At 38.0% G+C, this 27,456-nt stretch overlaps 1 protein-coding gene across 2 annotated transcripts in view; it reads right to left on the reverse strand.

Annotated features, from left to right (window-relative positions):
- Positions 1–1,567: 1,567 nt before the first annotated feature.
- The window catches only part of FAM193A (family with sequence similarity 193 member A), a 46,445-nt gene continuing 20,556 nt past the window's right edge, over positions 1,568–27,456 (reverse strand). Inside the window, exons 8-22 of one of the 2 annotated variants that reach the window (XM_042053306.1) lie at positions 27,303–27,380; positions 26,575–26,709; positions 25,618–25,730; positions 25,223–25,465; positions 23,140–23,293; positions 22,854–23,033; positions 19,707–19,958; positions 17,607–17,805; positions 16,065–16,337; positions 15,437–15,719; positions 13,338–13,524; positions 11,584–11,814; positions 8,869–9,712; positions 5,226–5,307; positions 1,568–2,450 (exon numbers count right to left, since the gene is read on the reverse strand). In XM_042053306.1, coding sequence (XP_041909240.1) covers positions 2,357–2,450; positions 5,226–5,307; positions 8,869–9,712; positions 11,584–11,814; positions 13,338–13,524; positions 15,437–15,719; positions 16,065–16,337; positions 17,607–17,805; positions 19,707–19,958; positions 22,854–23,033; positions 23,140–23,293; positions 25,223–25,465; positions 25,618–25,730; positions 26,575–26,709; positions 27,303–27,380 — 3,348 coding nt within the window. In that variant the 3' untranslated portion in view covers positions 1,568–2,356. The remainder of the gene's footprint in view (positions 2,451–5,225; positions 5,308–8,868; positions 9,713–11,583; positions 11,815–13,337; positions 13,525–15,436; positions 15,720–16,064; positions 16,338–17,606; positions 17,806–19,706; positions 19,959–22,853; positions 23,034–23,139; positions 23,294–25,222; positions 25,466–25,617; positions 25,731–26,574; positions 26,710–27,302; positions 27,381–27,456) is intronic. The other variant, XM_042053307.1, reaches the window with a different exon arrangement.

Here is a 27,456-nt window from a genome sequence, read left to right on the forward strand (position 1 = left end):
TGAGTTTTCTAGCACCATTAAAAGTCTCAGTACCTTCAAAGCATTCCAACTCTAGAGAAGGTGTGATCTGCACCAATATTCACCCATGTGACATCAAACAGATTTCCCAACCCAGGTCTCAATTTCTTGAGATCCTTGATGACATGCACTGCCATCTTGTGTTATGGTTTAGAACTGAAGAAGTCTGAGAAGCTGGGTTTCACACATGCATCCAGCTTCCGCTGTTTTAGCAGGAATTTTTTCCCCAGCCACTGTTCCACATGAGGAGTCTCTCCAGTAATGTTGTACATATATAACTCAGATCTAACTCAGGCTGCAACAGATGCGAGCCTCCATGATTCCAAGGAACAAAGTTCATTCCTTTCCACTAACTGTTTCAAGAGCACATAGTTTTGTAGTTTTGCCAGGACAGCTGGTGCTGAATGGCATGGATACTACCTTTTAGGTTTGAGCTGCTATTCTTCTAGCACAAGCAAACAAATCCATTGACAAACACTACATTGACAAAAAAAGTGAGTCTAAGCTATTAATTCCTTCCTCAACTTTAATCTGAATAAGAATAATAGATGTCCCTTTTATGTCCCTGAACTCTATTTTGGAAACAGGTATTGTTCTCAAAATCTCCTCTGCAAGAGGAGACTAAGGGTTCATCTACCTGCAATGTCTGGGTATTAGGTGAGCAACTGTACCAGGAGCACACACTGGGATAGGAGCTCCAGAACAAAAAAGAAGGATGTGAAGTTGTAGGTATTTCAGTGGTCTGCAGCCAACCCAATCCTGCTACATCCGTGCCTCACAGGGGACATGAAAGAAATCATTTGTTAAACTCTCCCAAGTCCAAAGCTGAGTGTAATTACACTGTGTCTTGCAATTCAGTCCCAAGCCCAGGGGGTGGATCATAGAAAAATATGTGCTAACAAGTAGAAGAAAGAAAACTGTGGAACAGTTCTGGGAAAGGACATTAATGGGCTTTGAAGCTGTATTGTACTTTTAAATATGTGCTGAGTGGAAGATCAGTTTTCTTAAAAAAAAAAAAAGAAGGAAGACTGCCTCCTTAAATTTGGGTATGATCATCTGGAGTAAAAAAGCTTCTGTTGTCTCTGAAGAGAGTATCAGAAAACTTCTACAAGTGTGCTACCTTTACACACCTCAAACTCCTAAATCACCCATATTTTCTCTCACTAGGCATACTCTGGAACTGTTATTGAACTGTAAACCACTACTATATTGTTAACCATTTACCTGAGAGCAGTATTGAACCTACCTACTTCACTTCTGCACTGATATTAAACTGGAAATTTTTGTATTACCTTGTTTCTCACAATTATCCACTGAAATAGAAACATTACAGTAATTCACAGAAACTGAGTTCCAGCATTCAGGAGGAGTCTTCCTTGCTCTAGCAGATAGTTTTTCCTATCATGTGAGCTGGCAAACAGAGAATATATTAAAGTTGATAAGGCTTCACTGACCAATTTTGACACAAGCTGAAATTCAGTTTACAAAATTTTTTTGTATATTTCTTTCTTCCCTTTCCCCACCCAAGCAGAAAAAAGCAAGACACAAGTCATCTGCCATACTAATGTATTCCATCTTTCAAAAAGAAAGACATGATTTTAATATCACTTAACAATATGTTAAAAAAGTAGCCAGTTAGGCTTCAGTGTTAATACAATTATACACTCTATAACAGATTTGATAGTGTGAGTACTGTTCTTTTTTAAATTTTCTCATTCTGCAAGTATTCTTACACAAGCTGGCTACAAGTCAGGAAGAAAAAAATCAAAACACAAATAGCGTAACTTGTACACTCTTAAACAGTAGATTGTGAAAGAACTGAGGGAATACTTGTCCCATAAGAGCCTCTTTTTCATGAAGTCCTGTCAGGAGAATTCTGGAGCAGATGAAAGCACAACTGACTAGGTCCATTCCTTTGTCAGGAGTCAGAATGACAAAACATAGCTAGATGCAGAAGTGACAGGAGCCACTGCAGATGATGCAACCTAGTATTTTGGCCTCCACCCAAGCCTAAGCAATTTAAAGTCTCTGAGGCCAAGGCATTCAGAAGGAGATGGAAAAGAGCTATTGTTCCAACTCCAACGGCATACAGCTACAATCAAGTAAGTCTCACTCACAGACTACAAGCACACAAGCTAACAAATTCAGGTAGAAAGTGGCAATTTTTCAGTCCGCAAGAATTATCAGGCCAAAGGGTTCAGTGCAGATCCACACAGCACTGGGGACAAGGCAAGGCAGCACTGGCTCAAGACCAGATAAGCTCTCAGCACAGCAGGACAGGTAAGTGGAGTTGTCATTCATTGATTCCTGCAGGGTTCCATCCCCATATTGTGTCATTTCAATGTGCAGCAAAGGTGGTTTTTTTTAAGCTAAAATTGGACCAGTTGATGGAAAGTCTCTGCCTTGTCTGTCTGGCAGAATCCAAGCAGAATCTGAAAAGAAAAAGAGCAATAAAGTGAAACCAATATACTTAAAATCAAACCATGTGTGTTATCCCTCTTTTGGAGAGTAGCTCTCATTCAGAAAGATAAAACCTCTTAACAAAACCATACATAAAAAAAAAAAAAATCACTTCTCCATCACTCAAATACATCATAAACCAGTTACTTTTAACACCACTGCATTATCACAACTAAGTGAAGGAGGCAGCAAAGAATGCTGCACATTCAGCAGCACAGAATATTGAATGTTAACTAGGAACAGAAATGGCATTGCTGTATTCACCAAAAGTTCTGAAAGGGTAAGAATGAGTGGTAGATGGTGTGCAAAGCATCATCAGTAATGGCACGGGACACTGCTGCTTCTCTTCTTAATACAGCAAAGCTGCATTGGAGACAAAGACCTAGGAAAAGAAGGTCTCTTTATAGTACAGCAGATAAGTAGCCCATGTGCCTGGAAGAAACACCTCTAGAACAAAAACCCTCTTATTTGCTCTCACTGACCACAGTTTATGCAATAACTGTGGAAAAGGCTGCCACATGCAGGCTTTTCAGGGACTGTTAAACTGTGCTGAAGAACTTTATCAAGGCTTGCTTAGGCTAAAGGCTGCATGACTGCATCACAGCAGTGCAAACCTCTCTCTGGAAGGTTACAATGCTTCTGTAACAAGTGAAAGCGAAAAAAGGGCGACAGACAGAAGGAGCACAATAAAACAGGTACAGTGGAAGGTTACAATCAGACTTATTTTGTTCTTTCTGTGCTAAAGTTAGAAGCAGCATACAATATTAATCATGATGTCAGGGTGTAATTAAAGTATCCATCTATTACACCACTACAAAGCAGGAAGAAAAGATGATGAATGAACTACGAGTAAAAAATATTAATTCAGTAGGCCTGGGCAGTTCACTGCCATGGAGGGTTACTAAAACAAGCCATGCTACTAGCCTTCCAAGTATTATGCTGGGAATTACCAAATGATAGAACCTAGGCATTAAAGGAGCCTTAAAGGCATTAAGTAGCTGTTTTTCCTCCTCTAAAATAGCATCTATCAGGGCTTTTCAGACACCTTTTCTAAACAGGCATATATAAAAAAAATGAGACAGTTGCATACTCTTCCTAACAGATGACAGCAAAGGAGTACATTCTGCCAATTACTGAATGGATTACTAAATTGCATGCTTTAAAGTGCTAACTCTTCACTTGGAATCACATTTGTCAAGTTCATCTCCAGAATTCAACTGCACCTCTACAAATGTAAGACACTGTTTCATTCATCCTGTTGAGAGTAAATAACTGATGAACGTAACTTTTCTATTTACTGCAGATACTGCAAACTTGAAGGAAGCTAAGAATATTCCATAACAAAGGCTTATGCTATAGCAACACTAGCAGTACCTAACACATGCCACATTTCACCTGTAAAGCCTACATTTTGATTTAAAAAAAAAAATCCTTTAATTGGCACCACTCAAAAAATAGTTTTTGAGACTAGAGACCATGTACCCGTGACAATTTCATAGTCTTGCACATTGTAACTCCAAAAATAATCAGATATATGCATTTTGTAGCAATAATAAGCAGCAGTTGCACTCAGTTCTTTGCAAGATCCACACACACATTACATCCCAGGCATGTAGGCTGTGAAAACTATATAAATTTAGAAAAGAAATACATACTGAAAGCCCTTTCTTGAAACAAATGGCTTGTGTTGCTTTGTGAAATACTACTGCTGTGTCCTAAGTTATGTAATTGCTGGAAACTGAGTTACTTGTAACATTTCAGATTTGGCTACCATAATGAAAGGCTCACTAGATGTATTCATGGGGCACTAGCACAACCAGACACCACTGAAGAACAAATTTGAACAGATTTCTGTACTGTGGAAGAACATGTGCTACACTATTTAAACAGAAGCTCGTATTTGAGGAATACAGAGGTAACTAATATCACAGAATATTCTGAGTTGGAAGGGACCCACAAGGATCATTGAGTCCAACTCTCAATATGATGCACAAATCCTAAAATCAACCAAAGAGTACAGAAGAAAAAGCTTTCACAAGCATAAGTTTATATTATTCTTTTAGTGTCGCTGTACTAGGTCAGGTTGAATGGGGCTTTGAGCAACTTGTTCTAGTAGAGGGTGTCCCTGCCCATGGCGGGGGGGTTAGGACGAGATGGTCTTTTAACGTTCCTTCCAATCCAAACCATTCCATGATTCCAGGATAAGAATCTCCTCTTAAAGACTGGCATAAGCTACTATCCCACAGTTATACACCTCTACTTCATGTGCAATATAAAATTCCCAACTAACAGTTTCTGTAAACAAGGAAGAAAACAAAATGAACAGACCTTTCTGAAATATCTGTCTGCAAACTTATACCTAATAGCTTTTTTTTTTAAACACTAATCAGTCTTTGGCCTGTGTGGATAATAGAAGAAATATTCACAACAACTTTGCTTATAAATAATGGTAATTGAGAATATTCTGAAGGCCTTGATGAGAACCTGGGGGACACACAGATAATTCTGGCGCTCACTTCTGAATATGTGCTATTCAGCTATGAGCTGTGCCCACAGATCACAGCTCTGGTGATTGTTACAGTGTTCAGAATGTCAGCTGTAAAAGGATTTGCTTTGTTACAACACCGGCTTTTCTGCCAGGAGTTAGTTATTAAATTGTGGGTTGGTGTTGTTTTTCCTTGTTTTACAACCATGACATATGGAAAGAAGCAACAACAGCTTTATGTACAGGGATTACAGCACTTTACCTTTTAAAATACTCCACTTCTCGTTCTGTTTCATCCATTTCCACGCTGTCTAGATCAATGTCTTTGGGTAGAAACACATCATCTACAAAGGAAAAATGTTGACATTGTGTTAGATTCCAAGGGGAAGAGGGAAGGAGAGAGGAAGAAGCTGCATTAAAGATGTCTTTGGAGAACTGACTGAACCATGTAGACTATTTATTATTCATATTTACACTGGATTAATATACACTTATAATTAAAAAGACACTTCTTAAAAACCCTATACTAGTATCTCTGCCCAGACTTGAAGGAGTCACATTGGTAAAAAGGAAGAGATGAATCAACAGTAAACTTCCTGATTGCGTGGGCAGCAAAAGATACCATAAACCTGAAATACACGTAAGAGTAGCCAATATACAGAGGGCTTGATGAATCAGATAGCTGTTGAATGCCTGAAATTTTTTGGTATTACTACTGAAAAGGCAGCTCTAGAAATATTTTTAAAACAGTATTTATAAAGAAAAATACTTTGAAACTTCTGGGTTGTAGAGCTGCTGTACGCCCTCTGGGACATGATGAGGCTGTGTCTGCAAGAGTTTATAATAGTCATAATAGTAACCATTAGACTTTATTAAAAAACCCCAAATATTAGCACATTAACATATGACTTGAGTTGCATGGCCTCAGCTATCACAAAGAAGTCACTGTAGAGCCTGTTGGTATATTGTACTGCCTTGGGGTGATTGTATCCCATACTGCTGTTCTATGCCCAGAAATTAATTTTGTGCCTTTCTATACCTTTAAACTGAGCCTGAGAGGGGAGAGAAAAAAAAAACCGAGCAAACTCTTCAAAGCAGTTTGCAGTTTGTTTTCATGTTTCAAGGACACACAGAGATCCAGACTCCTCTCTGTGTTCTGCTGCAGCAAGAGAGAGGAGCGGGAGGAAGCACTGCTTGCTTTCCAGCCAGCCTTCGGCTACTTTTTCCTCCAGAGAGAGACAGAGTTGAACTTTTGTTTTCCTGGGACTTTGATTTTTTCCCTTTTTCTCTGCTGGACTGTCTTCAACATCAGAACACATCGGGAGTTTTTCCACCGAGGTGGAAGCCCTGGAGGTGGGCCCATCATGACCCCGGCTCCAAGGCGGGAGAGAGAGGCTACCTACAGAAGGACTCTGAAATTTTCCCAGGTTTTCTCTCCACAGTGAGAGGTTTTATTATTTAGCATTATTTTCCTTTTCCCATGTGTTTGTTAAATAAATAGTTTTATCTCTTTCACTTTCCTTCGAGGAAAATTTATTTTTTCCCGAACCTGGTGGGGAGGGGTGGTTGTAACCTGCCTTCTATCAGAGGATATTTTCCTCCAAATTTGTCCAAACTAGCACATATCTCAGCATATGGTTCTCTTTGGTACTTTAAAAAGAAATGCATCAGAAAGCACACATTTTTGTAGAAACCAATTTGAACGTATTCCTCTTGAAGTTTCCTTCTCACTACATATACACTCCAATCTCATTCCTGAAGCAGCTCTACAATACATTCCAAAAAATGGGTGAGACAAAGAAAGTAACCAAAACCAACAAATACACACCTGGACTCCAGAATCCTTGAGATTAGGAGAACAGACAACTCATGGTAAAGACACTTAAGGCAGTTTAAAAGTTGCATGTATTTGCCATTCGACTTACTTCTGAAGAAGCAGAAAGTCCTACAAACACTCCTAGCGTTCTTCAGCCTCTTTATAACAAGTTAAAATACTCTTCCAGAAGAGATTTCTTTAAGAAACAGAGATTTCACCAAAAGCAGTAATATTCACTGCTTTAACACTTCATTTTAAAACTTAGCTAAAACCCCCTAGCTTTGTTTCCCTCTTTTCATGTTCTCTCAGTTACCCTAGTTCTACTTGTTTTTTTCTTAGTTCAATTTCTGTGTCTTTGCTAATTTGGTACATCAACCCTATATCTTAAAAAAATTATAACTACATGAAAAATCATGTATTACAGTATCTTTCTTGTAGCTCTCAAGTCAGAATTACTTAAAGTAAAAATCCAGTCCCAACTCTACAGAGAACAGCACAACGTTTTCTTGATAAATTTAGAAACATGTCCCTGTATTTTTTCACACTTGAACATTAACTTTTGGAAATTGTAAGTATACCTGATTAAAACAGGAGAAAAAAAATGGTGGAGGCAGGGAAGAGGACAAGATGCAGGAAGGTACCTGCATTCTCCTACAGTAAACACCCTCCACCACCTCCCTCTTCCATATTTTCTCTTTCAAATGTCTCCAGTCTTCTTTTTCTGCTCCCAGTTCTAGAGTTCTGTCTTGTTTCAATCACTGGAGTACATTCTTCTTGATAAATTAAAAGAGCCAAAACCCAAACACCACAACAGAGTATGCACAAGAACTAATATCAGAGAAAATGGTTCCCTACTGTATTGCTGCTCAACTGATATAGAATGGAAACATCAGGCATCAGATTTAAGAACAAAGATAGTGGGCTCACCCAACCCAACAATGAAATCACTAAAAAAAAACCCCTTAGCACTTCCAGCAACCAGGAATTAGGTTTACATTTTTGTAACAAAGCTTAACAAATGTAAGTATTTTGAAACACTGGCAGCAACTGCCAAGGCATGAAGGTCTATCTTATTGTGCTTACCAGTCAGAACAGCAGCGTGATTTGGCGTACACTGAATTTATGCAACATTACCACTCAGCTACCAGGTGATCCCAGGGGAATGACCAGGTGCTCTGAGCAGACAAGTGTCCATTAAAAAACTGCCATCCCAACTGGTAGTCCCAGTAGGGATCAAGGATGTGCAGGAATAAAGAGGTGCCGGAGAACAGCAGTTTGATTATTGTGCTGACAAAGCCAAGGGGCCAGAACTGCACACGCTTTTCAGCTCTGGTATTAGTTGTTGGCTATGTTCAGGCAAACAAAAAAGTAAGTTGGAAATAATTTTATTCAAGTGCAACTTACTTAAGTCAATCTTCTATGGTTTTATTATTTCTGTCTGAGAAATAAAAATATGCTGTTTACTAGAACGAGCTAATATGGAGAACACACTCAATTTGATCAACTAATTAACATCCCGCTGCAACTTCTCACTCTGGCAAATAAAAAATAGTAAATTAGTTTTTTGTATTCATTTACTTAGCTGCTAATGTAATTAATATAAGAAAGGAATTATTTCCACTCAAAAAATGCATATTTATGCATGAAATGACCATTCTTTGACTCCAGAATCCCCTTACTTCCCTTGCCTAAAGACCAACTTCATACTATACTCTTAATGCTGCATAAGAAACAATCTTGCTTTTTAAGAAATTCAAAATGGATTTCAGCATACTATTGAATTAAATGATGTATTTATTTTAAGCAAGAAAAAAAAGCGAGACTCCTGGAAAGTCTAACTGACAAAACCCCCTACAAAACCTACAGCACATGCTCGTTCATTTATTTTTGAAAGCATCCTACACCTCTTTACTAGAACACTCTCTCTTAATTGTTATAATTCTGATGACTTGAGTTTTCCTGGCACCAGTTTTTCAGTTTCTCTAATTTACATTGGCAGGAATGCCTAAAGATAAAGATGTCAGACTTCTGGAATTAAATGGTAACAACAGAAAATAACCCAAGTTCTTCAACTTTTTTACACACTTACCAATGGAACTGTTGACTTTGTCCCCTTTTTTCTTCTTGTTTTTCTTGTTCTTGCCTTTTGGTTGAGGAGAATCTGCAAGTATTAGCTTATTATTTTGCTGCTGTTCACTTGGTGATGGGGATTCACTTGTTACAGGTGCTTTCTCTTCCTTTACATGGTTCAACTGTTTTTTGTTGTTATTGTTTAATTTCTTCTCATCTTTTTTAGGTTCTGCAAGTGTTGGGAGCTCTGCTGCTTTTGCTTTGGATTCTATTTGGTTTCTGGTTTTAGTCTGAATCTCAGCTGCTTTGGGGGATTCAGCAGGCTTTTTCACTTGTTCAACACACTGTTTGTTCATCTGTTTTAGCTTCTGTTTGCTGTTTCCTTCTTTATGTTGATGCACAATATCAAGCAGAAAAGAGAGGGGCTCATGCTGCTTTACACTGCCCTCTTTCTGATAAAGCAGCTTTGAGTCTCTAGTGTTTACAGCATTGGACAGTTCACAGCCCGTCTCTAGAACTGGCCTCTGTTCAGTGTGGTTCACATGTCTTGACAGTGAACCGGCTGAGGTTTCCATCTTTTCTGATTGCTCAAGGGTACCATTCTGAATGTCTTCAGGTGCATTTGGGACAGGTTCCTTCACTGCCTGGCAGTTCCTAGTGAGCAGGTCCACCTTCGGACAGTCCTTACTTGTTCGCTCTTTCTTCTTTTTCTTTACAGCCCTCAACTGCTGAAGCTCTTGGAGTCGTTGTAATTCCTGTTTCAGTCTCTCTTCTTCCTCTTCCTCACGCCGCCTCTGCTCCTCAAGCAACTGGTGATGCTCCCTCTCCCTGGCTTCAGCTTCAAGTCGAGCTTTTTCCTCAAGCTGCAAAGTAGTAATAGGTTTATTGAAAGTGACAAATATTTTGGAAATTTAAGAGTCTTAGGGATTATTACTACTTTTCTTCATGAACGTTATAAATCCTAGGATGTGAACATATGAACATACTTAATCTGTAAGTCTGCAGAGCAAACAAATGAGTATACAAAGGCTGCCCTTTTAAATACATTACAATCCTTTATTCACATTTTCTATGTTTCTGTAACTCATTTGACCATTGTTAATACCAGCTGTTGATCTTTTCTTCACTACTGCTAAGCCTAACACAGTCAAAGTTTTCTATTTCCACAAAACACTCAGTTTCTTTCTCAAAGACTGTGTGTATTACTAAGGTAACTCAGGTTTGCATCAGTTGTATCATTTACCTGTTCTCTTGCTTTGGTAGCAGAGTTGCTCTGTTTCAGACTTCAGGAATGTTAGGAAGAACAATCATTAAAAACAGTCTGCACCAAAATACTAAGCAATTAATAGTTACATAAGAAGATGTCAAAAATTCTAAGGATGGCAGTTTTCTATTGTCAGCCATTAGTTCATTAACCAAAACAAAGTCACAAGGGATTTTTGCCAGCCATTGCTGCCAATGCCTAAAACTTTGCTGCGCAGCACTGATCTTGCAAGCATCATTAGCAAAATGAAACAGTCATACAATGAGAACAATCACGACCATTTATTTTCTTGCACATTTAGAGGTACCTGTATGGCATTACTTTTTCACAGTTACGGAAGTCATTCAAAAAACCCTATGAGAATTTTCCATGTCTTATGCTCAAACTGCACTGTAAGAGCAAAGTGAATTGTGCATTGCAAATTTTACAAAGTTAGTTTTATTTATAAATAATCCACTAAACCCTCAAGATGCTGAATATTGCTACAACATGAACATAAAGAATTTAACTTGTGAACATTAGGTCTTGCAAACCCATGGAAGCATTTAAAGAATGCGAAAGTAGTGCCAGAAGAAAATCCACAAACAAGAAAATATTTACAGTGAGATCACATAACACGCTTAGCAGAAACTAAAAACATTCAGCAACCAATCTCACTGTGCCTTGAACTTTATACTTAAGGCTGATACTTGAACTGCTGTAAGAAAAGGTCTCCTGCTTGTTCCAACTCAAAAAAAAAAGGGTATTTCCTCTATTATTCCTCTTTCATATTTTCTCTATCTTATCTTCAGCACATACCGTTTCCAAAAAATAATTTCACTGTTAGACACTGGAGTTTTTTAGAAACCTTTTTTGCCAATTTTTATTTGAAAGCAACCTGTAATTTTTTCTTCCCTTACCCCCTCCCTGAAGCTTGCCACTCCAGCTTGGGATAACCCTTTGCATCATCACTTAACCTCTGTCAATCAGGACAGCAAGGTGCTCAGTGCAATTATTCTAAAAATACCAAATCACAACTCTTCCTCTCTCATAAAAGCACTGACCTACGTTTTCTGGCTTCCTACAGAGATACTTTACCAAAACCTATATCCCAATACAGCGACACTGACTTTCTAACTTTGCCCACTTTTACAAGTCAATGCTACAAAACTGTAAAATTTGTTACATTTCTGATACTCAGAAATAACCTTCTGAAGTGTGGAAAATTCCAATATAAAGCTGACTTGCACCAAAACACATGACAATGGCATTGTGAGGAATCCTCCCAGTCTAGTACATAACTCCTCAGGTAGCACCAGAACAGGTAAGTCAGCTGTGTAAAAACAAACTGGCAGTGTATCACAAACGACACAGAAAACAATTACAGCATTAGGATAAATCAGTATACTGTTTTATCCTAATGGCATACTTAAGGAGAGTGCACAGATTTAAAAATGTGAGGTCTAGAATAAATACATTTTTATGTCTTACCTTTCTTTGCTTATGCCTGGCTCGCTTGGCTGCACGAGAACTGCTTACTGGTTTGGTTTCAGAGCTGTTTATAAATTGTAGCAAGTCTTCCACCTTTCGATGGTCAACAACACTTTCCCTTTCAGAGATCTGATCTGGTTTCTTCGGCTGTTCCTCCTTCCTTTTTGTTAAACGTAAACGAAGCTTTTCTCTCATCTCTGCATAATTTCTACTGGTTGGTGCAGCTGGAGGCTGAAGGACACAAGACAAAAATTTAGTGACTAAATGGAAAAATTTCACTGACTTAATGCTTTTGAGATTTTGAAATTTCAGAGACCTTCAAATAACATGGCAGGTCCAAACCTGACTGCCAAACTCATTGTTTGTATGTGAACCTAAAGTATATTTAACAGGCAACAGACCTGCCAGACTTGGTGATGGCTTCTGAACTACACTTTCCAACTGAAAGAATAGCTGATCTTGAGGAGGATGGCATGAGTGAGAAGACAAAGAAATAACCTCTAAAAGCAAGAAAAAAATACTGTGACTTATATTTCCATATTCTCTTGTGATTGGTATGCCGTATTTGAAAATTTCAAAGGAGCAGACATTTGCTCTGTTTTTATTTCCTATGAAATCTGTTTCAGAGGTTGGGCTACACAGGCCTCTGGGCTGTACCTGTGAAGGGCTGATTATCCTGCACTGAAGCCTGCCAGCACACCCTCCAGCAGAGTCCCATCAATAACTTAACACTGCTGCAAGTGGAATCCTTACATCATGTTTTATATCTGTATTCCCAACCGCTGCTCCTGCCTCTCAACTTCTCATTGCTTCTCCCCTCCTGATGCCTTACCCCCTCTGCTCCTGTACCAGATCTGGCGCCCATCTGTTCGCAGCTACACCAGTTCAACTCACTAAACCAGCAAAAGAAAGCCTATTAACTTAAAAATCCTGTCGTGTTCTGCCACTTCAGCGAAATGAGTAACTTACTGTGCTGCCAGATAACTACCAAACAGATCAAGCATGGACATAGTGGGAACATGCAAGGAGAAATGGGATCCCCTCCTGGCCACTTTAAGCCACAGGGCAGGGGCTTTTATTTCACTTGAAGCATTAACATGAAACTGCACCTGATCAAATACACGGCAAAAAAACTGAGCTTTTACTTCAAATAGGAAAAATGCCAGCAACTCAAATTGTACCAGTAAACTGATTATTAAAACTGGTCATACATAGATTTACAAGTTAAGAAAAAATTAATGTGTTACATTTTAGCTAAGAATCTAGAGTTTTTTCTCCTTTTTAAAAATCATATTGAAGTGACTACTTTGAGGATTGCTATTTTTACAGATAGCAGACTAGCTCATAAATTGCCATAAAGATTTAAACTAATACCCTATATAAAGTGTACTCTTACCCAACCTCATCACATTAATTGTAACTACAGTACTACAGAGGAGCAAATGAATTTTGTGAAGTTACTTAAATGGCTCAATGCCACTGTTTGCAGTTTCAGTCAAACATGGTACCTATTATTCAAGTCAGTTGCTTCCTAAATCTTTTAGTCATTTTTATTGCTCTTAAATGCTTTGAACTGGAAACGTTTATTTCAATCCTTCATTTCAAAGAAGAAAATTACTTTTTAACTCCTTTTACAACTTCTTGAGTGAGTTCCAATGCCATTCCCTTAGATGCAGTCTGATAAATCACATGCAACTGATGACAAGTAAGTGACAAAAAAGCAAACAAAAGCAATTTAAAATACAAAAACTTACTCCTCCATGGCCGAAGAACTCACAGTAACAGCAGTCACAGTATTTTCCTTCCTTCTGATTTGTAGAAGTTGAGGTACTGGAGCTATGCTCTGAACAGCTATCTTCATCCTGGCTCTCCTCTCCATCATACTGCTGATGATCGTACGTGTTACTGTTCTCACAGCGATGGCCCTCACAATCAGGATCACTATGTCAAATTAAAAAAAAAATGCTTATAAAACTCTAATGGTAATAAATGAGATATATAATGTTATAATTATATATATATATGTTAAAAAAACAATAATGAAGTTTTTTTTTAAAAAAACATATACAGTTATATCTGCATCTTCCAGGAATAATGGTTCTCATTGGTGGTGATATCAGCCACCAGTGATGTATCAAATCCTAAAGCCTTCATCCACTAGACTAGCTTGCAAATGGAGACATTCAAAACCAAGCAGTAGGATAAAATGATACACAGGAAAGTGCTTTATAAAAAACCAGTTTAGTGACTCCCTGAAAAAGCAGCCTAGAGAGTGAGTTTTGAAACTGTTTTTCCTGGCTTTAAACAGGCAAACTATTTTAGAAGCAGCAACTCTAGCTTTTTAAAATGGAATAGTTTTGAAACTGCTGCCCATCTCACCACTTATGGTGAGTTTCAAATGCAGTTGCAATTCCCTGGTTTTAGATAGATTTTCAACCTCTTGACTTAAAGAAAAAATCCAAGGTCAGCTAAAACCAAAAAGTGCCCATTATCCTGTCTGCAACTTGATTCTGAAGGGGAACTACTAGCACATCTCTTCAATAAGAAGGTACATGGCAGTTGATTCCCCCCGAACTCTGTGTAACTGTGCACACAACTTTTCCACTGTCCAGGTCTTCTAAAACTCATGCGATTTTGCTTCAAAATAAAGTATTTAAAAAAAACCCCTCTCATCCGTCATTAGTATTTCTTTGTTCTCATGCTAGAAAGGTGAAAACAGGCCATAGTGTCTTATCTAGCAAATATGTATAAATCTTCTCTCTAACCTCACTTCCCCTCCCCAGAATGCAATCACTGCTTCTGGGTCTCTCCCAGTTCATTTTTTTTATTTTTATTTTTTTTTAAATAAAAATATCATGTTAGAACCTGGAAAGGATGATAAAAAGTTGGATTTCTACAGTACCCAATAGTCTATATTCAATTATTTCCCTGCGCTAGGTAAGAAAATTTCTTCACAAAATTGCAGTAATTTCTCAAGTATGAAAGAACACTTATCTTGAGATATCATCAATAAAACCAGTTGATAACATAAATAAGGGCATTTTTAAACATATTTACTAAATTCTACCTAAATCTCACATCATCTTCTGAAAACTTACAGCAGCCAGAAGACTACATTCACAGCATCCACGATCACAGCCTTACAGGTCACAGAGAGCTCAGAGCAATGATTCAACTGCTTTTCTGTTATGCCTCCCCCCTTCAGACACATCAAAGAGCTGGCATCATTGTCAGCCTGCCACAGTACATAACACTACCAGAAGACAGCTCCAGCAAAGTCCTTCCTACCTCCAAGACCTTTGAAAACCTTCAGAAATCACAACATCCTTCCACACTATAACCACTGCACAAATGTTAGGACTGATATCCAAGAAGTCTTAGGTGTAGTCAGGAAAATGTGTCACTACATGGCAGGTTTCAAGACCACGTATGACCTCTCTATAGTTTTAGCTAAACTGCAGACCAAGTTTTCACAGCTTTTAATTCCTGCTTGCCATGTAATGCCAAAATGATAGAAAACAGGTATGTTATACAAGAGATTTGTGTCTCAGCAGCAGCAATCGTTACCAGCAACAAGAGTAAGAAAGATTAGTTTGACTTGTATATCCCAGGTAACATTTCTAAAAGTGAACAAATGTTTGTTTGCCTCTAAATTCAGTAACTGGACTTCACCATGGAAATCATATTTGTGAAGTCTCACACCAAGTTACATACTAAATATCTGCATTTGGTTTCATTTGCTGAACACAAACACAGCCTTCATGCCACAACCAGTGGCAAAGGAGATGAGGTATCTGTATTTTCATTTCCCTTCTATTGTAAAAAAGAATGGCAAGAATAACAACGAACTTACCTGCAGACACTTGGTGGGGCACTTACAGAGCTGTCTGTGGTTGAAGCAGGAGGTGCAACTGTAGTAGGACAAAGACCTGAATGAGGATCCACAAATCCAGGGGCTGTTGCAGCAGTTTTGGGGAAAGAAGGAGCAGCAAGATTTGGAAGATGTGGCGTAGAGGCTGGAGACAATGCAACAGGAGACAGTGAAGGGAGGGATGCTAAACTGGTAGGACTATTTCGTGGTGCAACTGGTGCAGAATGTCTATGGTCCTCTTTATTAATATTGTGGAACACTTCACCTAAATTGGGGGAAAAAAGAAACCACTTACAATTAAAAATAATTAGTAAGTCCGCATAAACTATCCATAAAATCATACAAAGTACTGTATATTCTCAGTTTCTGTAAAAATCAGTAATATTTCAACACATTTCTATTACCAATTTCAAACCCTAACATCAAGATCTTTCACAAAGTTATTTAGTTCAGGAGTACAGAGAGAAACTCAGGAGTAATAACAGCAGCAATTAACCAAAATCATCAAGATACATAATATTACTAAATTAAACACTTACATAAATCCTTATGGTTAGCTAAAAGTACTTGAGCCAGTTACTGATGCTGTACGTGAGTTACAAATCCTTACCTATCGAGGAAGGTCTCTTGGATGATACTTTGAACTGGTTGCTGCTTGACTGCACTGTAGTTGCTGTGCAGGAGACAGAAGAAGTGGCAGAAGAAGTTGCCATGACAACTTTATTAGCTTCCATAAAGGCATCCTGGAAATTATACAGACATTTCTTCTTTGCAGCATTTTTTTTCTCTTTGCTGTCAGTAACTGCTGTTGTTTCATTGCTAGATGCAGTAGGAAGTGCTTCGGGTCTCATTTCTGAGAGTGCTGGTGCTAATATATCACTCCCTTCAATTGAAACACACAGAGTAATTAAGAATCACATAATTACTGAAGTGTCTTTATAGGATTTAGAATTACACATTCAATAATTCAGATGCAGACATAGGATATATTGTTAATGTTGGCTTAGTAGGATTAGTGAAGGGAATCCTCCTTTCCCCCTCCATCCTCCCAAATAATGTAGTTGTAACAAAATGTGCTGGGAAGTCTCAGAGCAGAATCACAAACCCTAAAAATACAATTTTAAGGATGTTACTAAATATGTTAACAAGTAGCAAATGTGCTACAGATATCTTCATCCATTTATTATTAAAAAATTTAAATTGCACACCATTTTACATGCTATGTATATAATCTTCACTATCTGAAATCCAGGCTGGCCACAAAACAATTATAAGATGGAACAACATATTCTTTTATCAATACAAAATGATAAACCATTTATTTATTTATTTGAAATTCCAGTTAACAGAAAGACCTTTGTGATAGACCTTCCAGATGAGTCTGCCACCAACCATCTGTTGGAACAGCTACCCATAACTACATTTGTAAATGGATGAGCTGTCCTACTGGGGAAGTTTTCTGGATGTTTTTAATGCTTTTCTTTTTAAGTATCACTGTAGTAGCTTGACACAACTTAGCAGCAGATGAGTCTGAAAAAGAAAGCCAACACACAAAACCCCCAAGCCTCCTTTTTCATACAAGTCAAATAAACCAAAAAAAGCTTTTTAGTATTTGCTAGGATGTGAAGGGAAAGATCTCTCTCTCATTTTCCTTTTATTCTCTTTCACTTTAACCATTAGGATTTCCAAATGCTTCCTGGCTTAAATTAATTTTTTTCTTGACTTATACCTCTGTCTTCCTGAATGACAATTCAGTTATCTGTGTGCATTGTAAGAAGTAGGACACAGTACCACGTTACTAGTGCTCTTACTACCCTGTAGAAGTAAGTCAGGTTTTTGTGGCAGAAGTCTAGAAGCTATTTAAGTTTCCCTTTACTTGCCATTTCTCTACAATACTAAACTTCTGAAGACAAACATAACTCTACAATGACCATAGGTGAAAAGCAGCATGCTATTTGTTTGCCTTTAGCATCTTCTCCCCAGTATGTAAGAATTTATTCTTCAATTTTCAGCCCCACTGGAGTAGAAGTGGCAGCAAATCTGCCAGAATCCCATCTTTAAAAACCATGGTGATAAAACCCACCATTCCTAAAAAGAAACATAAACCAGAAGGCTTTTAACTAGTCAGTGCGAAGTAGTAACAAACCCTCACCAGGAATCGTGTCAGGCAAAAATGTAGCAGGATTCCAGTTCTTGTCATTCATCACCTCTGAACCCCAAAGACTTATAAATTTAGAGCTATTCCAATCTGGAGTGCTCCCAAAACAGCTTGGATAAATATGATCTTGGAGAGATGCATTGAATACTTGATGCTTGTTTGTATGATTCTGAACTGGAGCTGGTGGTAATGCCTACAAAAACAGAGTATTTTCTCCATTAATATTCTGTTTGCTTACACAGTCACTCCAACAGCAATATTCAAATCATAGTGTTTTAATTGCAAAAAGCATTATCAAAAGCATAATAGAGAGTATTTCCCAGAATGATAAAAAGACTGATTTGCTGATAATTAATGCAGATAATATATTACGTAGATTGCATGTACATGTATATATTTTATACTCACAAAGCATTGCTTTTAGAAGCAACGAAATGATGAATACAAATATCCAAATCTCAAAAAATATTTGTGTTAATATATAATTAAAACCAGTATTTGTATGAATTTAGAACTTGTTAGGAATTACTACTTTTCAAAGCACAAGCTACCTAAACAAACTAATCTTCTCTGACATTACAATTATTTCCACAGAAGACAGTTGTAAAAAAGGGATTACAGACACTTCATCATTGAAAATAAGGACAAGAGAAAAAGAAATAAAACACATAAACCAAAAGTTTTTCTTCTGTTTTTTTCATTTTCAAGTATTAAGTGGTTCCTTACTTAAAATCAACAGGCCAGGAATACACCCTTTCCTTTTAAGAATGAACTGGTGGAAAAAAAAAAAAAAAAAGGGAAGCAAACACTTTCTCTTGTTTTATATAAACAAGTTGTTCTGGCTCACCCCATTTCTTCTGGCTGAAATTGTTTACACACATTCTAAAATAAACTTTCTCCCAGAGACTTCATGCAACACAAACATTATATTCAATTACTGCCACCTTTAAAAAGGCCAAGGCAAAGCAGGTTTGTTCTCTTTTTACACTAGATTTGATGCACATTAAAAGCTGTGCAGAAGTATAGATATTAAAAATATCAGTTAAGTCCAGTGACATTTCAGACATGAAACTCCTGGCCAAACAACTTACATACCCAGTCTCCCTTTTTTATACAGAAGCATTTTCATTATCTGACTAATGGTGAATGTGCAAGGGGCTGGAATAGCCTGCATTAAAAGAAAATTCATATACATGGGTGCAAAGAAATACTTATCATGGTTTCCAAAGGACAGCAGTGGGTTGTTGCTGGTACATTGCAGCTATGGAACAGAGGTAAGGAAGGGACACCCAAGGCAGGAAAACCCAAAGTGGACGTTAAGAAGGACAAAAAGTGCAAGGAACAGTCATCTTGGTGAACTATTCTACTCTCTTTGCAACCACAGGATCACTGGATCAGACCAGGAGATGGACAAAGATGTACCTAATGACAAAGACTTTGCCCCTCTCAGCAGCACCCACACTTCAACCACTTTAAACAGTATGGGAAACAACATCCCATTAGCAGGAATGGCTTGGTTTTGACTCGTATTTCTGAAAAGCTGTCACTTGGTCCCAATTCTTGTTCCACACCTTTCTCTCATTTATTACTTACAAGTTTAAGGTCAAAAGAATTTTGCGGAACCTGCAAAAACTCAAGTTCTTTTGAATGACAAAAACCCCTTACAACTATGAAGACTTCTATGTGTTTTCTCAAAAAAACCCCAACAAACCCCACCAAAAAGAGAGAATAAATCACTAACATTTTGAACCACAAATCTTAGAATATTATTGCCAAAATGGAATACTAAATTTTTCTCATAAGAAATGATGATTTAATTAGTCCTCTTACACTGACTGAAGTCCCATCACTGCTTCTACCACTGAAGACTCATTTCACTCAACATGCTTTCTAATCACAGTAAAGGCATTATCGGTCTTCCTGACACAAAAATACCCTCAGTCATTCTGTACGAACCTTCCAGCAGTTCTGAATCTGTCTTACTCCCTACCCCTCACCGTTCCTTGCAAAAGGAATACTATAACCAAACCACAATTTAAAGCAACAGAATTTTTTCTGGGATGAAGATGCATCCATCTCCTTGGTCAGTCTTACCTTATTGTGTGTGAAGGGAGAAGCAGTGTACAAGGTGGGATGGATAAGTGGACGAGGCAGATGAGGAATCGTATGCAATGGTATATGTCCATGGATGTGAGGATAAAGATGAAGTGCAGGATGTGCAGGTTTTTCAGGATTCATAAACTGGTGCCCAGCAGGCAGGCGTCCAGTTGCAAGTGCAGAGGCTGTTAGTCCTGAGGCTTCTTGTTTGCAAACATGACATTCACAAGCATTTGGACCTTGGTCAGCCTGTAAAAAACCCCAACAAAACCCATTAAAAAATTGAATCTACTCAACAGACATAAAATCTTAGTAATCAGTAGTATCATTTCATTTGGCATACATCAATTAATACTTTCAGAGCATCCACAGAATTTTTTTCTAGTACCAATAAAAAAGCCTCATAGTGAAGCAAAAGCACTAGTGAAGAATCTTTCTTACTTAAAAGAATACCCTAAAACCTGAGAGCATTTCATACCATACAGAGACTTAATGTCCACTATCAGTGACAACAAGCAAAATACTGATACAAACCTTGACAGCATTTGATCACTACTAGACAATTACCCCAGTACAAAAAGAAAAAGTCAAACTAGTTAATATTTTCCACAGTTTTTCAAGCATATGGAAAAAAATACGTGTAGGAAGTAGTGGTAAGGGTTGATTAGCTGATAAAATTGGAAGCATTAGGCAGAGCACAAACAGCATGTCAAGGGAGGCAATCTTTCCACTCTGCTCAGTACTGGTGAGACCAGTGCCAGGCTCAGTTCTAGGCTACCAAGTACGAGGCACATGGATGCACTGCTGTCAGTCCAGTGAAGGACCACAAAGATGGGAGCATCTGTCAAGGAGAGAATGAGAGCACTAGGACTGTTCAGCCTCAACAGAAAAGACTCAGTGGGATCTTATCAGTGTGTGTTCCCTGGGTGGGGAAGTACAGAAAGGACAGATCCAGGCTCCTCTCAGTGGTATCCCCATGAAAGGATCAGAGGAAATGGGCACAGACTGAAATACAGGAAATTCCACTCAAACTTAAACCGTTCATTTGTGAGAGTGGCTGAACACTGGAATGTATCACCCACAGCAGTTCTAGAGTGCCCATCCATGGCAATATTCAAACCCCAACTGGACACTGTGCTGACCCCACCTTCTCTAGATGACCTTGCTTTGACCAGGAAAGCTGGTCTAGATTACCTGCACAAGCCCCTTCCAAACTCAACTACTCCATAAATATGTGAGGCTGACATTTCTCATAAAGATTTCATAATTGCACCAACCATGAAAAATCCACACTTTAGAAACTTGTACTGATCTCAAGGCATAATCAGCCTCTCTTGCCTCAAAAGAACTGAAGACTTTAGAAGAAAAGCAGCCTGGGAAAGAGAAGCTCCATTTCCCTCTCAGCTCATTACTTTTTCCTGCCACTGTCACCTGACATTTCACTGGTAGATAATTTTACCAGAAGCAATACCAAGAACACTTCCCAATTTCTGTTTTTCCCACCAATGTGACAGTTCACATTTTTCCACAAGTGTAACATTAAGTATTAGCTTTCTAGAGAAGAACTGACAGGTGATGCTCTTCTTAAATACGCCTTCCTCTCAGAAACAAGTAACTCATCATTCTCACTTAAAAGCATTACAGCCTCCAACACGAGGTATATTTTAACAAATAACAGATTTCATAAATCAAATACAAAGATTGAATTAATTTCATGTATAAAGAAAACAACCCCTCCCCCACCTTTATAACAAAAAATTTAGTACTATCCAGAAATCAAGACTAATCAACTGACAAATGAAAACAGAAAAAATTTCAAACAAACTGTTGAGACTCAAAACCCAATTCTGACAAATTGGGTACTGAAAAGGAGTCCAAGAGAAATAGAGATCCTGAGTAAATTAGCAATCTCAAGAGGTGAATTTGAGATTTTTTGGCATTATATGACATGTACCAGTGAAATCGATCACTTAAATACAACACTACACTACTCAGCTCTGATTAGAGGATTAGACTAAAAAAAGAAAGTCATTAAGAGTTCCTCAGAGTCATTCTCAGAAAATTCTTATTCCTCAAAGAAAAAAAGAGAAAGGCTAAATCCGTCTTTTTATCCTGCATTTTAGTTTGCTTCCCTAAGGCAAGTAGACTTATATAATCTCATTTGATTTTCCACAACAAATACTGGATCTCTTCACCAGTTTCAAACTAGTCTGACAGAGGCCTCACCTCACGTAATTTTTATGGCATTGGTCAGCCATACATAGAAAAAACCCTCAACATACTTGCTGAAAGAAAATTAGTTTAATACTCTTAACACATGAGAAATTACTTCCAGTGGAAGGTCTTAAAATATCCTAATCAGAGGATAACATCTACTGGGAGATGACTGCTGTCTAAGCTCTCAGAAGTGCACCAGTGTGGATTCTCTTGTGCAATAAGACATAAAAGTGACAGTCTCTCTCAAAGCAGGGAGCCCACGTTGTAGCTGCAGGGTAGCTCAGATTGAAATCCATGTGGTTACAAAGACAAGTCCATCAGATACTTTGCTTTGGTGCTCAGCTGCTAAACCAAACACCACTACTTGCTGAGCAGATCGTCTAGGCATGGTTCTCTAGGTGGTCTGATGACCTTACAGTCAAGAGCTTCATAATCTTAAACCACTAAAAACAAACAAAAAATCCAACACCCCAAGAACCATGACATAAGTCACACAATGGATTTAAATACACAAGGAAAGGTAGTCCTCAAATAGAGTATGAAAAAAAATACATTAACTAAGTATTCGTAACATCCACCCCCCACCCTAATTTATTTCAAATAACATAACATTAATATTTAGCAAAGTCCAGGCTGATCTTCCAAACAGACATGCTTGTTAGTTTGTGTTTCTAATTGACACAGGTGGGAATAAGCTTTTTCCCCTTTTCCTGAAGCCACTTTCAATATAACTAATATATTTCAGGTTTTGACTAGAAGATTATTTGACATGACAATGCAACAATTAGTTATTTTAGGTATCATACTTACCTACTGACAACTTAAAATATTAAGTTAAAAAATCAATTGATGACATAAATGTCGTCTCATTCAAACAGACAAATTTCAGAAACTCATCTACTACAAGATGCTTTTAGATGACTGTACCTGCTGAGTGGGGTAAGAAGGTGGTGGACTATCCATTTTTGTGTCATCTTTCCTTAATGCCCTTTTTCCTAGAGACATTTCCTCCTTTTGAGTCCCTGGTGGCTCACCACTGCTCTCCCCATCTGCTTCTTCATCATCTGCTTCTGAGGAACTGCTGCTAGTACTGCTCACCTGAGGAGACTGGACAAGATTAACTCATTAACATGGGGACATTAACAAGGACAAGCATTTCTCCAGTGAGCACATCCAAATACCAGAAAAAACTAGAACACTGTGAATGCTGTACCTCATCTTTCAATGCCATGTTTTCACCGCCGCCGTTTATCTCGCTGTGGATTCCATTCATGTTGGCTACAACCTCTGCATCATCATAATTATTCAGTGGGTAGATATCAGCAAATTTTGCTGATAATGGTGCAACATCATCATCATCACTACCACTGAGGGGAAAAGAGGCTTAGATAAATCACAGTGCTCAGTTATAGTGAAAGCAGCTAGAATACCAAGATGAAATAAAGCTGAGGGTATCCCTTGTATAAATGTTCCAATTAGGAGTCAAGGATGGTCTTCCAAGTTCAACTGAATTTACTTTTTCAAGTAAGTAAAATCAAGCAACCTGCCACATAATCCTACTGAATGTAGCAGTGACATGCCTGAATGTGACAGGCTTGATCGAAAGTAAGATTCTCTCCTGGCTTTGGGTAAAAGATTTTTCAAACACTGTTTTCTGACCAAGAATCTACGGAATTAATAATTCCAGGATATTGATGACCTTTAATTTGATGAAAAAAGCCCTATGCCAATGTCTTCCTTCACAGAAATTGCAAAGTGGAAAAAAACACAATATAAAATTCAAGTTTTTCCACACATCAAATGTCACACCAGTGAGAAGGGAACACTGAACACATCACAGTACCTCTTAAATTTCTCAATAGCAACTAGTCTGTAGACAATCCCACATCTTCCTGCTTTTCAGAATATGCACTAAAATACTTAATGGAATTTTTTGCTGTACAAACAGATACTAAAAGAACATGCACATTTAATTACTCACTCCAGGGAAGTGTTGCAAAGATTGGTTAGTTTATGTTGCTACAATAATCCAGAGCTCTTAAACTGTGCACTTTATCTTGTTGCATTCCATAAAATACTGAGCCAAAATTTAATTACATGATGGCACCATTAGGCATATTTCAAATGTGCAATGAAGAAATAAAACACAGCAGATAGTATGAGACATAAAATGGCACTTCCCCAAGGAGCAGTGGTATTTCCCTAAAAATAGGCTTCCTACAGTAAATAATACTTGGATTCAACTGAACTAGCTTCTGAAGAGACAAATTGAACAATTTTTGACATTTCAGCACCAACACTAGTAAGAGTTTATAGAAATCGCAAAGCGCACACTTAAGAATATGTAGCTGTTTTCAAGTGCTCCCCGAATGGGTTCAGAAACTAAAACTCTGTAATGAAAGATTAAACATTTATCTACTACTATTGGTGGTAGTAGATAAATGTTTAGAGGAAATGGAACTTAGTGACTGACAGTCACCAGACACATCCCACACATCTGCACTCTCCTTGTTCATCACACCATATTAACATGGAACACTAAAGGCAAATTTCCTTGACTGTACCTACAGCAGTTACTTAATTATTTCAGTGTTCCCACCACTCAAGTACCCAAGCTGGGGTTTTTAAGTATTCCTTTAGAATGTCACATGATAGGGGAGCTGGTTAGCTGTACCCATAGTGAGTAAAAAGCCAGCCCACCAAGAAGCTTTAACCCTTTGGAATTATGAAGGGGCAGAAGTCCACCATTAAACTAATGTCTCAAATCTGATGGTGACTGAATGGAGTGTAAGAAAGTGGGTGGCAGATACTTCTGATAGGGACTGTAATTTTTGATGCAAGACACATATTAACACAGGTTCAACAATCCTAAAAGCCATACAATAAAGGCTTTTTGGAACTAAAACAATTCATATGAAAGGACAATACTTCAGAGAAAAGAATGCCAGTTCCCTTGCTCAGTTTAGGAAAATCTGACATTTTAACACAATGCTCCAAAGTAGATCAATATCTGATGTCCTTGTAATTGCAAAGCAGGAAAGCACACACTACAAACACTTCTGGCAATACTGTTAATGCAGTATCTTCAGAAATTTTCAGAAATTTGGCAGGATTTTTTTTATTACATATATGTTTGCACAACATACAGCACTGCAGTTGTGGTCAGCTGAATACAGCACCACTATTAAATAATTTTCTGAGGCAAAACTAGCATTACATAATGATAGCCTGCCAATGTCATTTGCCTGCTTAAGTTCAATTCACTACAAAAACTTAAAATGGAAAAAAGAACTTACAAAGTTGGTGCAGAACCATTATCTGTGAGGATCAGTCTGGGATGTTGCTGAATTGTGATAGGTGAGCTGGAACCCGATCCTGAACTTGCTGAAGACATACTGGGTGGGCGGATCTCAGATAAATAATCCGGAGCAGAATCAATTTGTAGTGGTAACTGGTTAATGTGGATATCATCCGTTATGGGAGAATCCATGATGCCACACGTTAAAATATGTGAAAGACTGCAGTCATCACAAGTACATCTGTTCAAGAATTAAATTACAGATTTTTATCACCTTATTTAACTAGCATTTATTTAAACTAACCACACTCTTTGTTCCAATAATGTTTTCTTTTTGCCTTGAACAGGAAAGTAATGATTTATTATGATTTCATACTAAAAACATCAGCTCACCTTCTTCTATAATTACAGTTGGGACAGTCAGGCATGCTCAAACGTGATGACAGCATGTGTCTCATTGTGTCTGTGAAGTTGTTCTCCCCAGATAGTGCTTTCTTGTTATTAAGCTGCAGTAAATGGTAAAGGCAGTGTTTTAGTAGTGCAAGTCTTCCCGTTAAAAATTCAATGGCACGTAATGACAAGTTACATAACCAAAAAGGGTTCTTTGGACAAAATAATTTAAAAGCAGAATAATTCAGAATTTCATGAAGGTGGCATTTTGATCACGAGTATAAAAGGAAGCTCAAAGTTACAAACAACAAACATTTGGCATCAATACTGTTCAAATAAAGTATGTTTCTACTATGAAATAGGAAAGTAGACAAGTCCATGTCCTTGACTCATTCATACATACATCTTGCATGGTATATCTGCTGATGCATTCTGAACTAGAGCAGTTTTTGTCTTGGTTCATGGTACGCACAAAAGGACACTGCTGACAAACGGAGAAAGCAAACTGATCCTTAACTTGCAAAACAAAAAAATTAGGACTAATTTGGTAGCTACAATGGTATAGAGTCAAGAGTAGCTGCCCAAAACAGGACTTGACTGCATTAGTGAAAAAATGCTATCCAAATAATCTCCACCTGGCAGAGGCCTAATCCTGAAAGCACCTAATTTCATTAGATACCTACAAGCCTTAGGTTAAACAAGGATGTGCCTAAGCTCTACTTCTATGGATGCCCAAACCTGATCCTTACCTAAGCAGCCATGGTCACTTAAGGCCAATTAGGATCAAGGAAAAAGAGGATTCTTCCTCAAGTCCTCTGAGGAGACCTGTATACCAGATGTTCTGAAGACATGGTTAACACAGGCTTACGTTCCTTATAGGAAAAAGTACTTACTGATGACTGCTCTGAGACATTGCCAATTTTAGCTTAAGATTAAGTTTATTAAAATGTACTATCATACTCTCTCTGGCTCATGACTAGCGTTTCTTTCTGCATACTGGTACAGGAACGGAGAGGCTCTCCATCCAGAGTTGACTCTATCCGAAGCCCACTGTACTCTTATGGAAAGCATGATGCACACTTGAACACTTCTAGGCTGCAGAAGAGAGTACTGAGTCTTAAACAGCAGTTTTATAATAAGGTAGAAACTTCTATTGGCCCCTCTCTGGCTACAGCTTGAAAAAAGGAACACAGTTCTGCTCAGCCTTTTCCCCCACAAAACAGATGCAGGAGCTATCTCCAGAGTCTCAACAGGTGGAATTACCTGCCCTGATACTGTGGCTCATACTCCTGCACACACACAGGCACATGTTAAAATCTTGAGCACAATACTCCCTACCATGTACATCAAGACAGCTCCACACTCAATGTATTGGCTGCTTTGGATCCCACTCTAAGGCAACAAAAATCCCCCTTTTTTTTTTTGTACAAAGATTTTTAAATACCTGGCATTCAGTCCTAAGACTACAGTGTTTATGTTTTACCTTGCAGTAACTGAGATTACATACTTTTACCTGCTCTTCTTGGATTTCACTTTTCTGTATTTTAGCTGAGCAAATTTCATGCCCAGCATAGTTGCAGAATTAGATTGCACAGAACTAGCACAACATACTACACTCATGTTTGCATCTTACAAATATATGTGTAGCATTAATATAACTTAGAATGGAATGAAAAAAAAAATCCTACCTGCTCTTCAATAAAACGCCTCTGTTTAAAAAATTCCCAGTCTTCCTTTAGCATGCGTTGTTTTGTTTTCATTGCCATCTAAAACACAATTTGAGGAAAACTCATTGATTTAACAATAAAAAACCTACTTTGTTGTCAATTGGCCATCAGTTAC

The sequence above is a fragment of the Corvus kubaryi genome, unplaced genomic scaffold (assembly GCF_017639235.1).
Source record: "Corvus kubaryi isolate FWS band 111438036 unplaced genomic scaffold, C.kubaryi_AGA036_p1.0 split1-131, whole genome shotgun sequence".
NCBI lineage: Eukaryota > Metazoa > Chordata > Aves > Passeriformes > Corvidae > Corvus > Corvus kubaryi.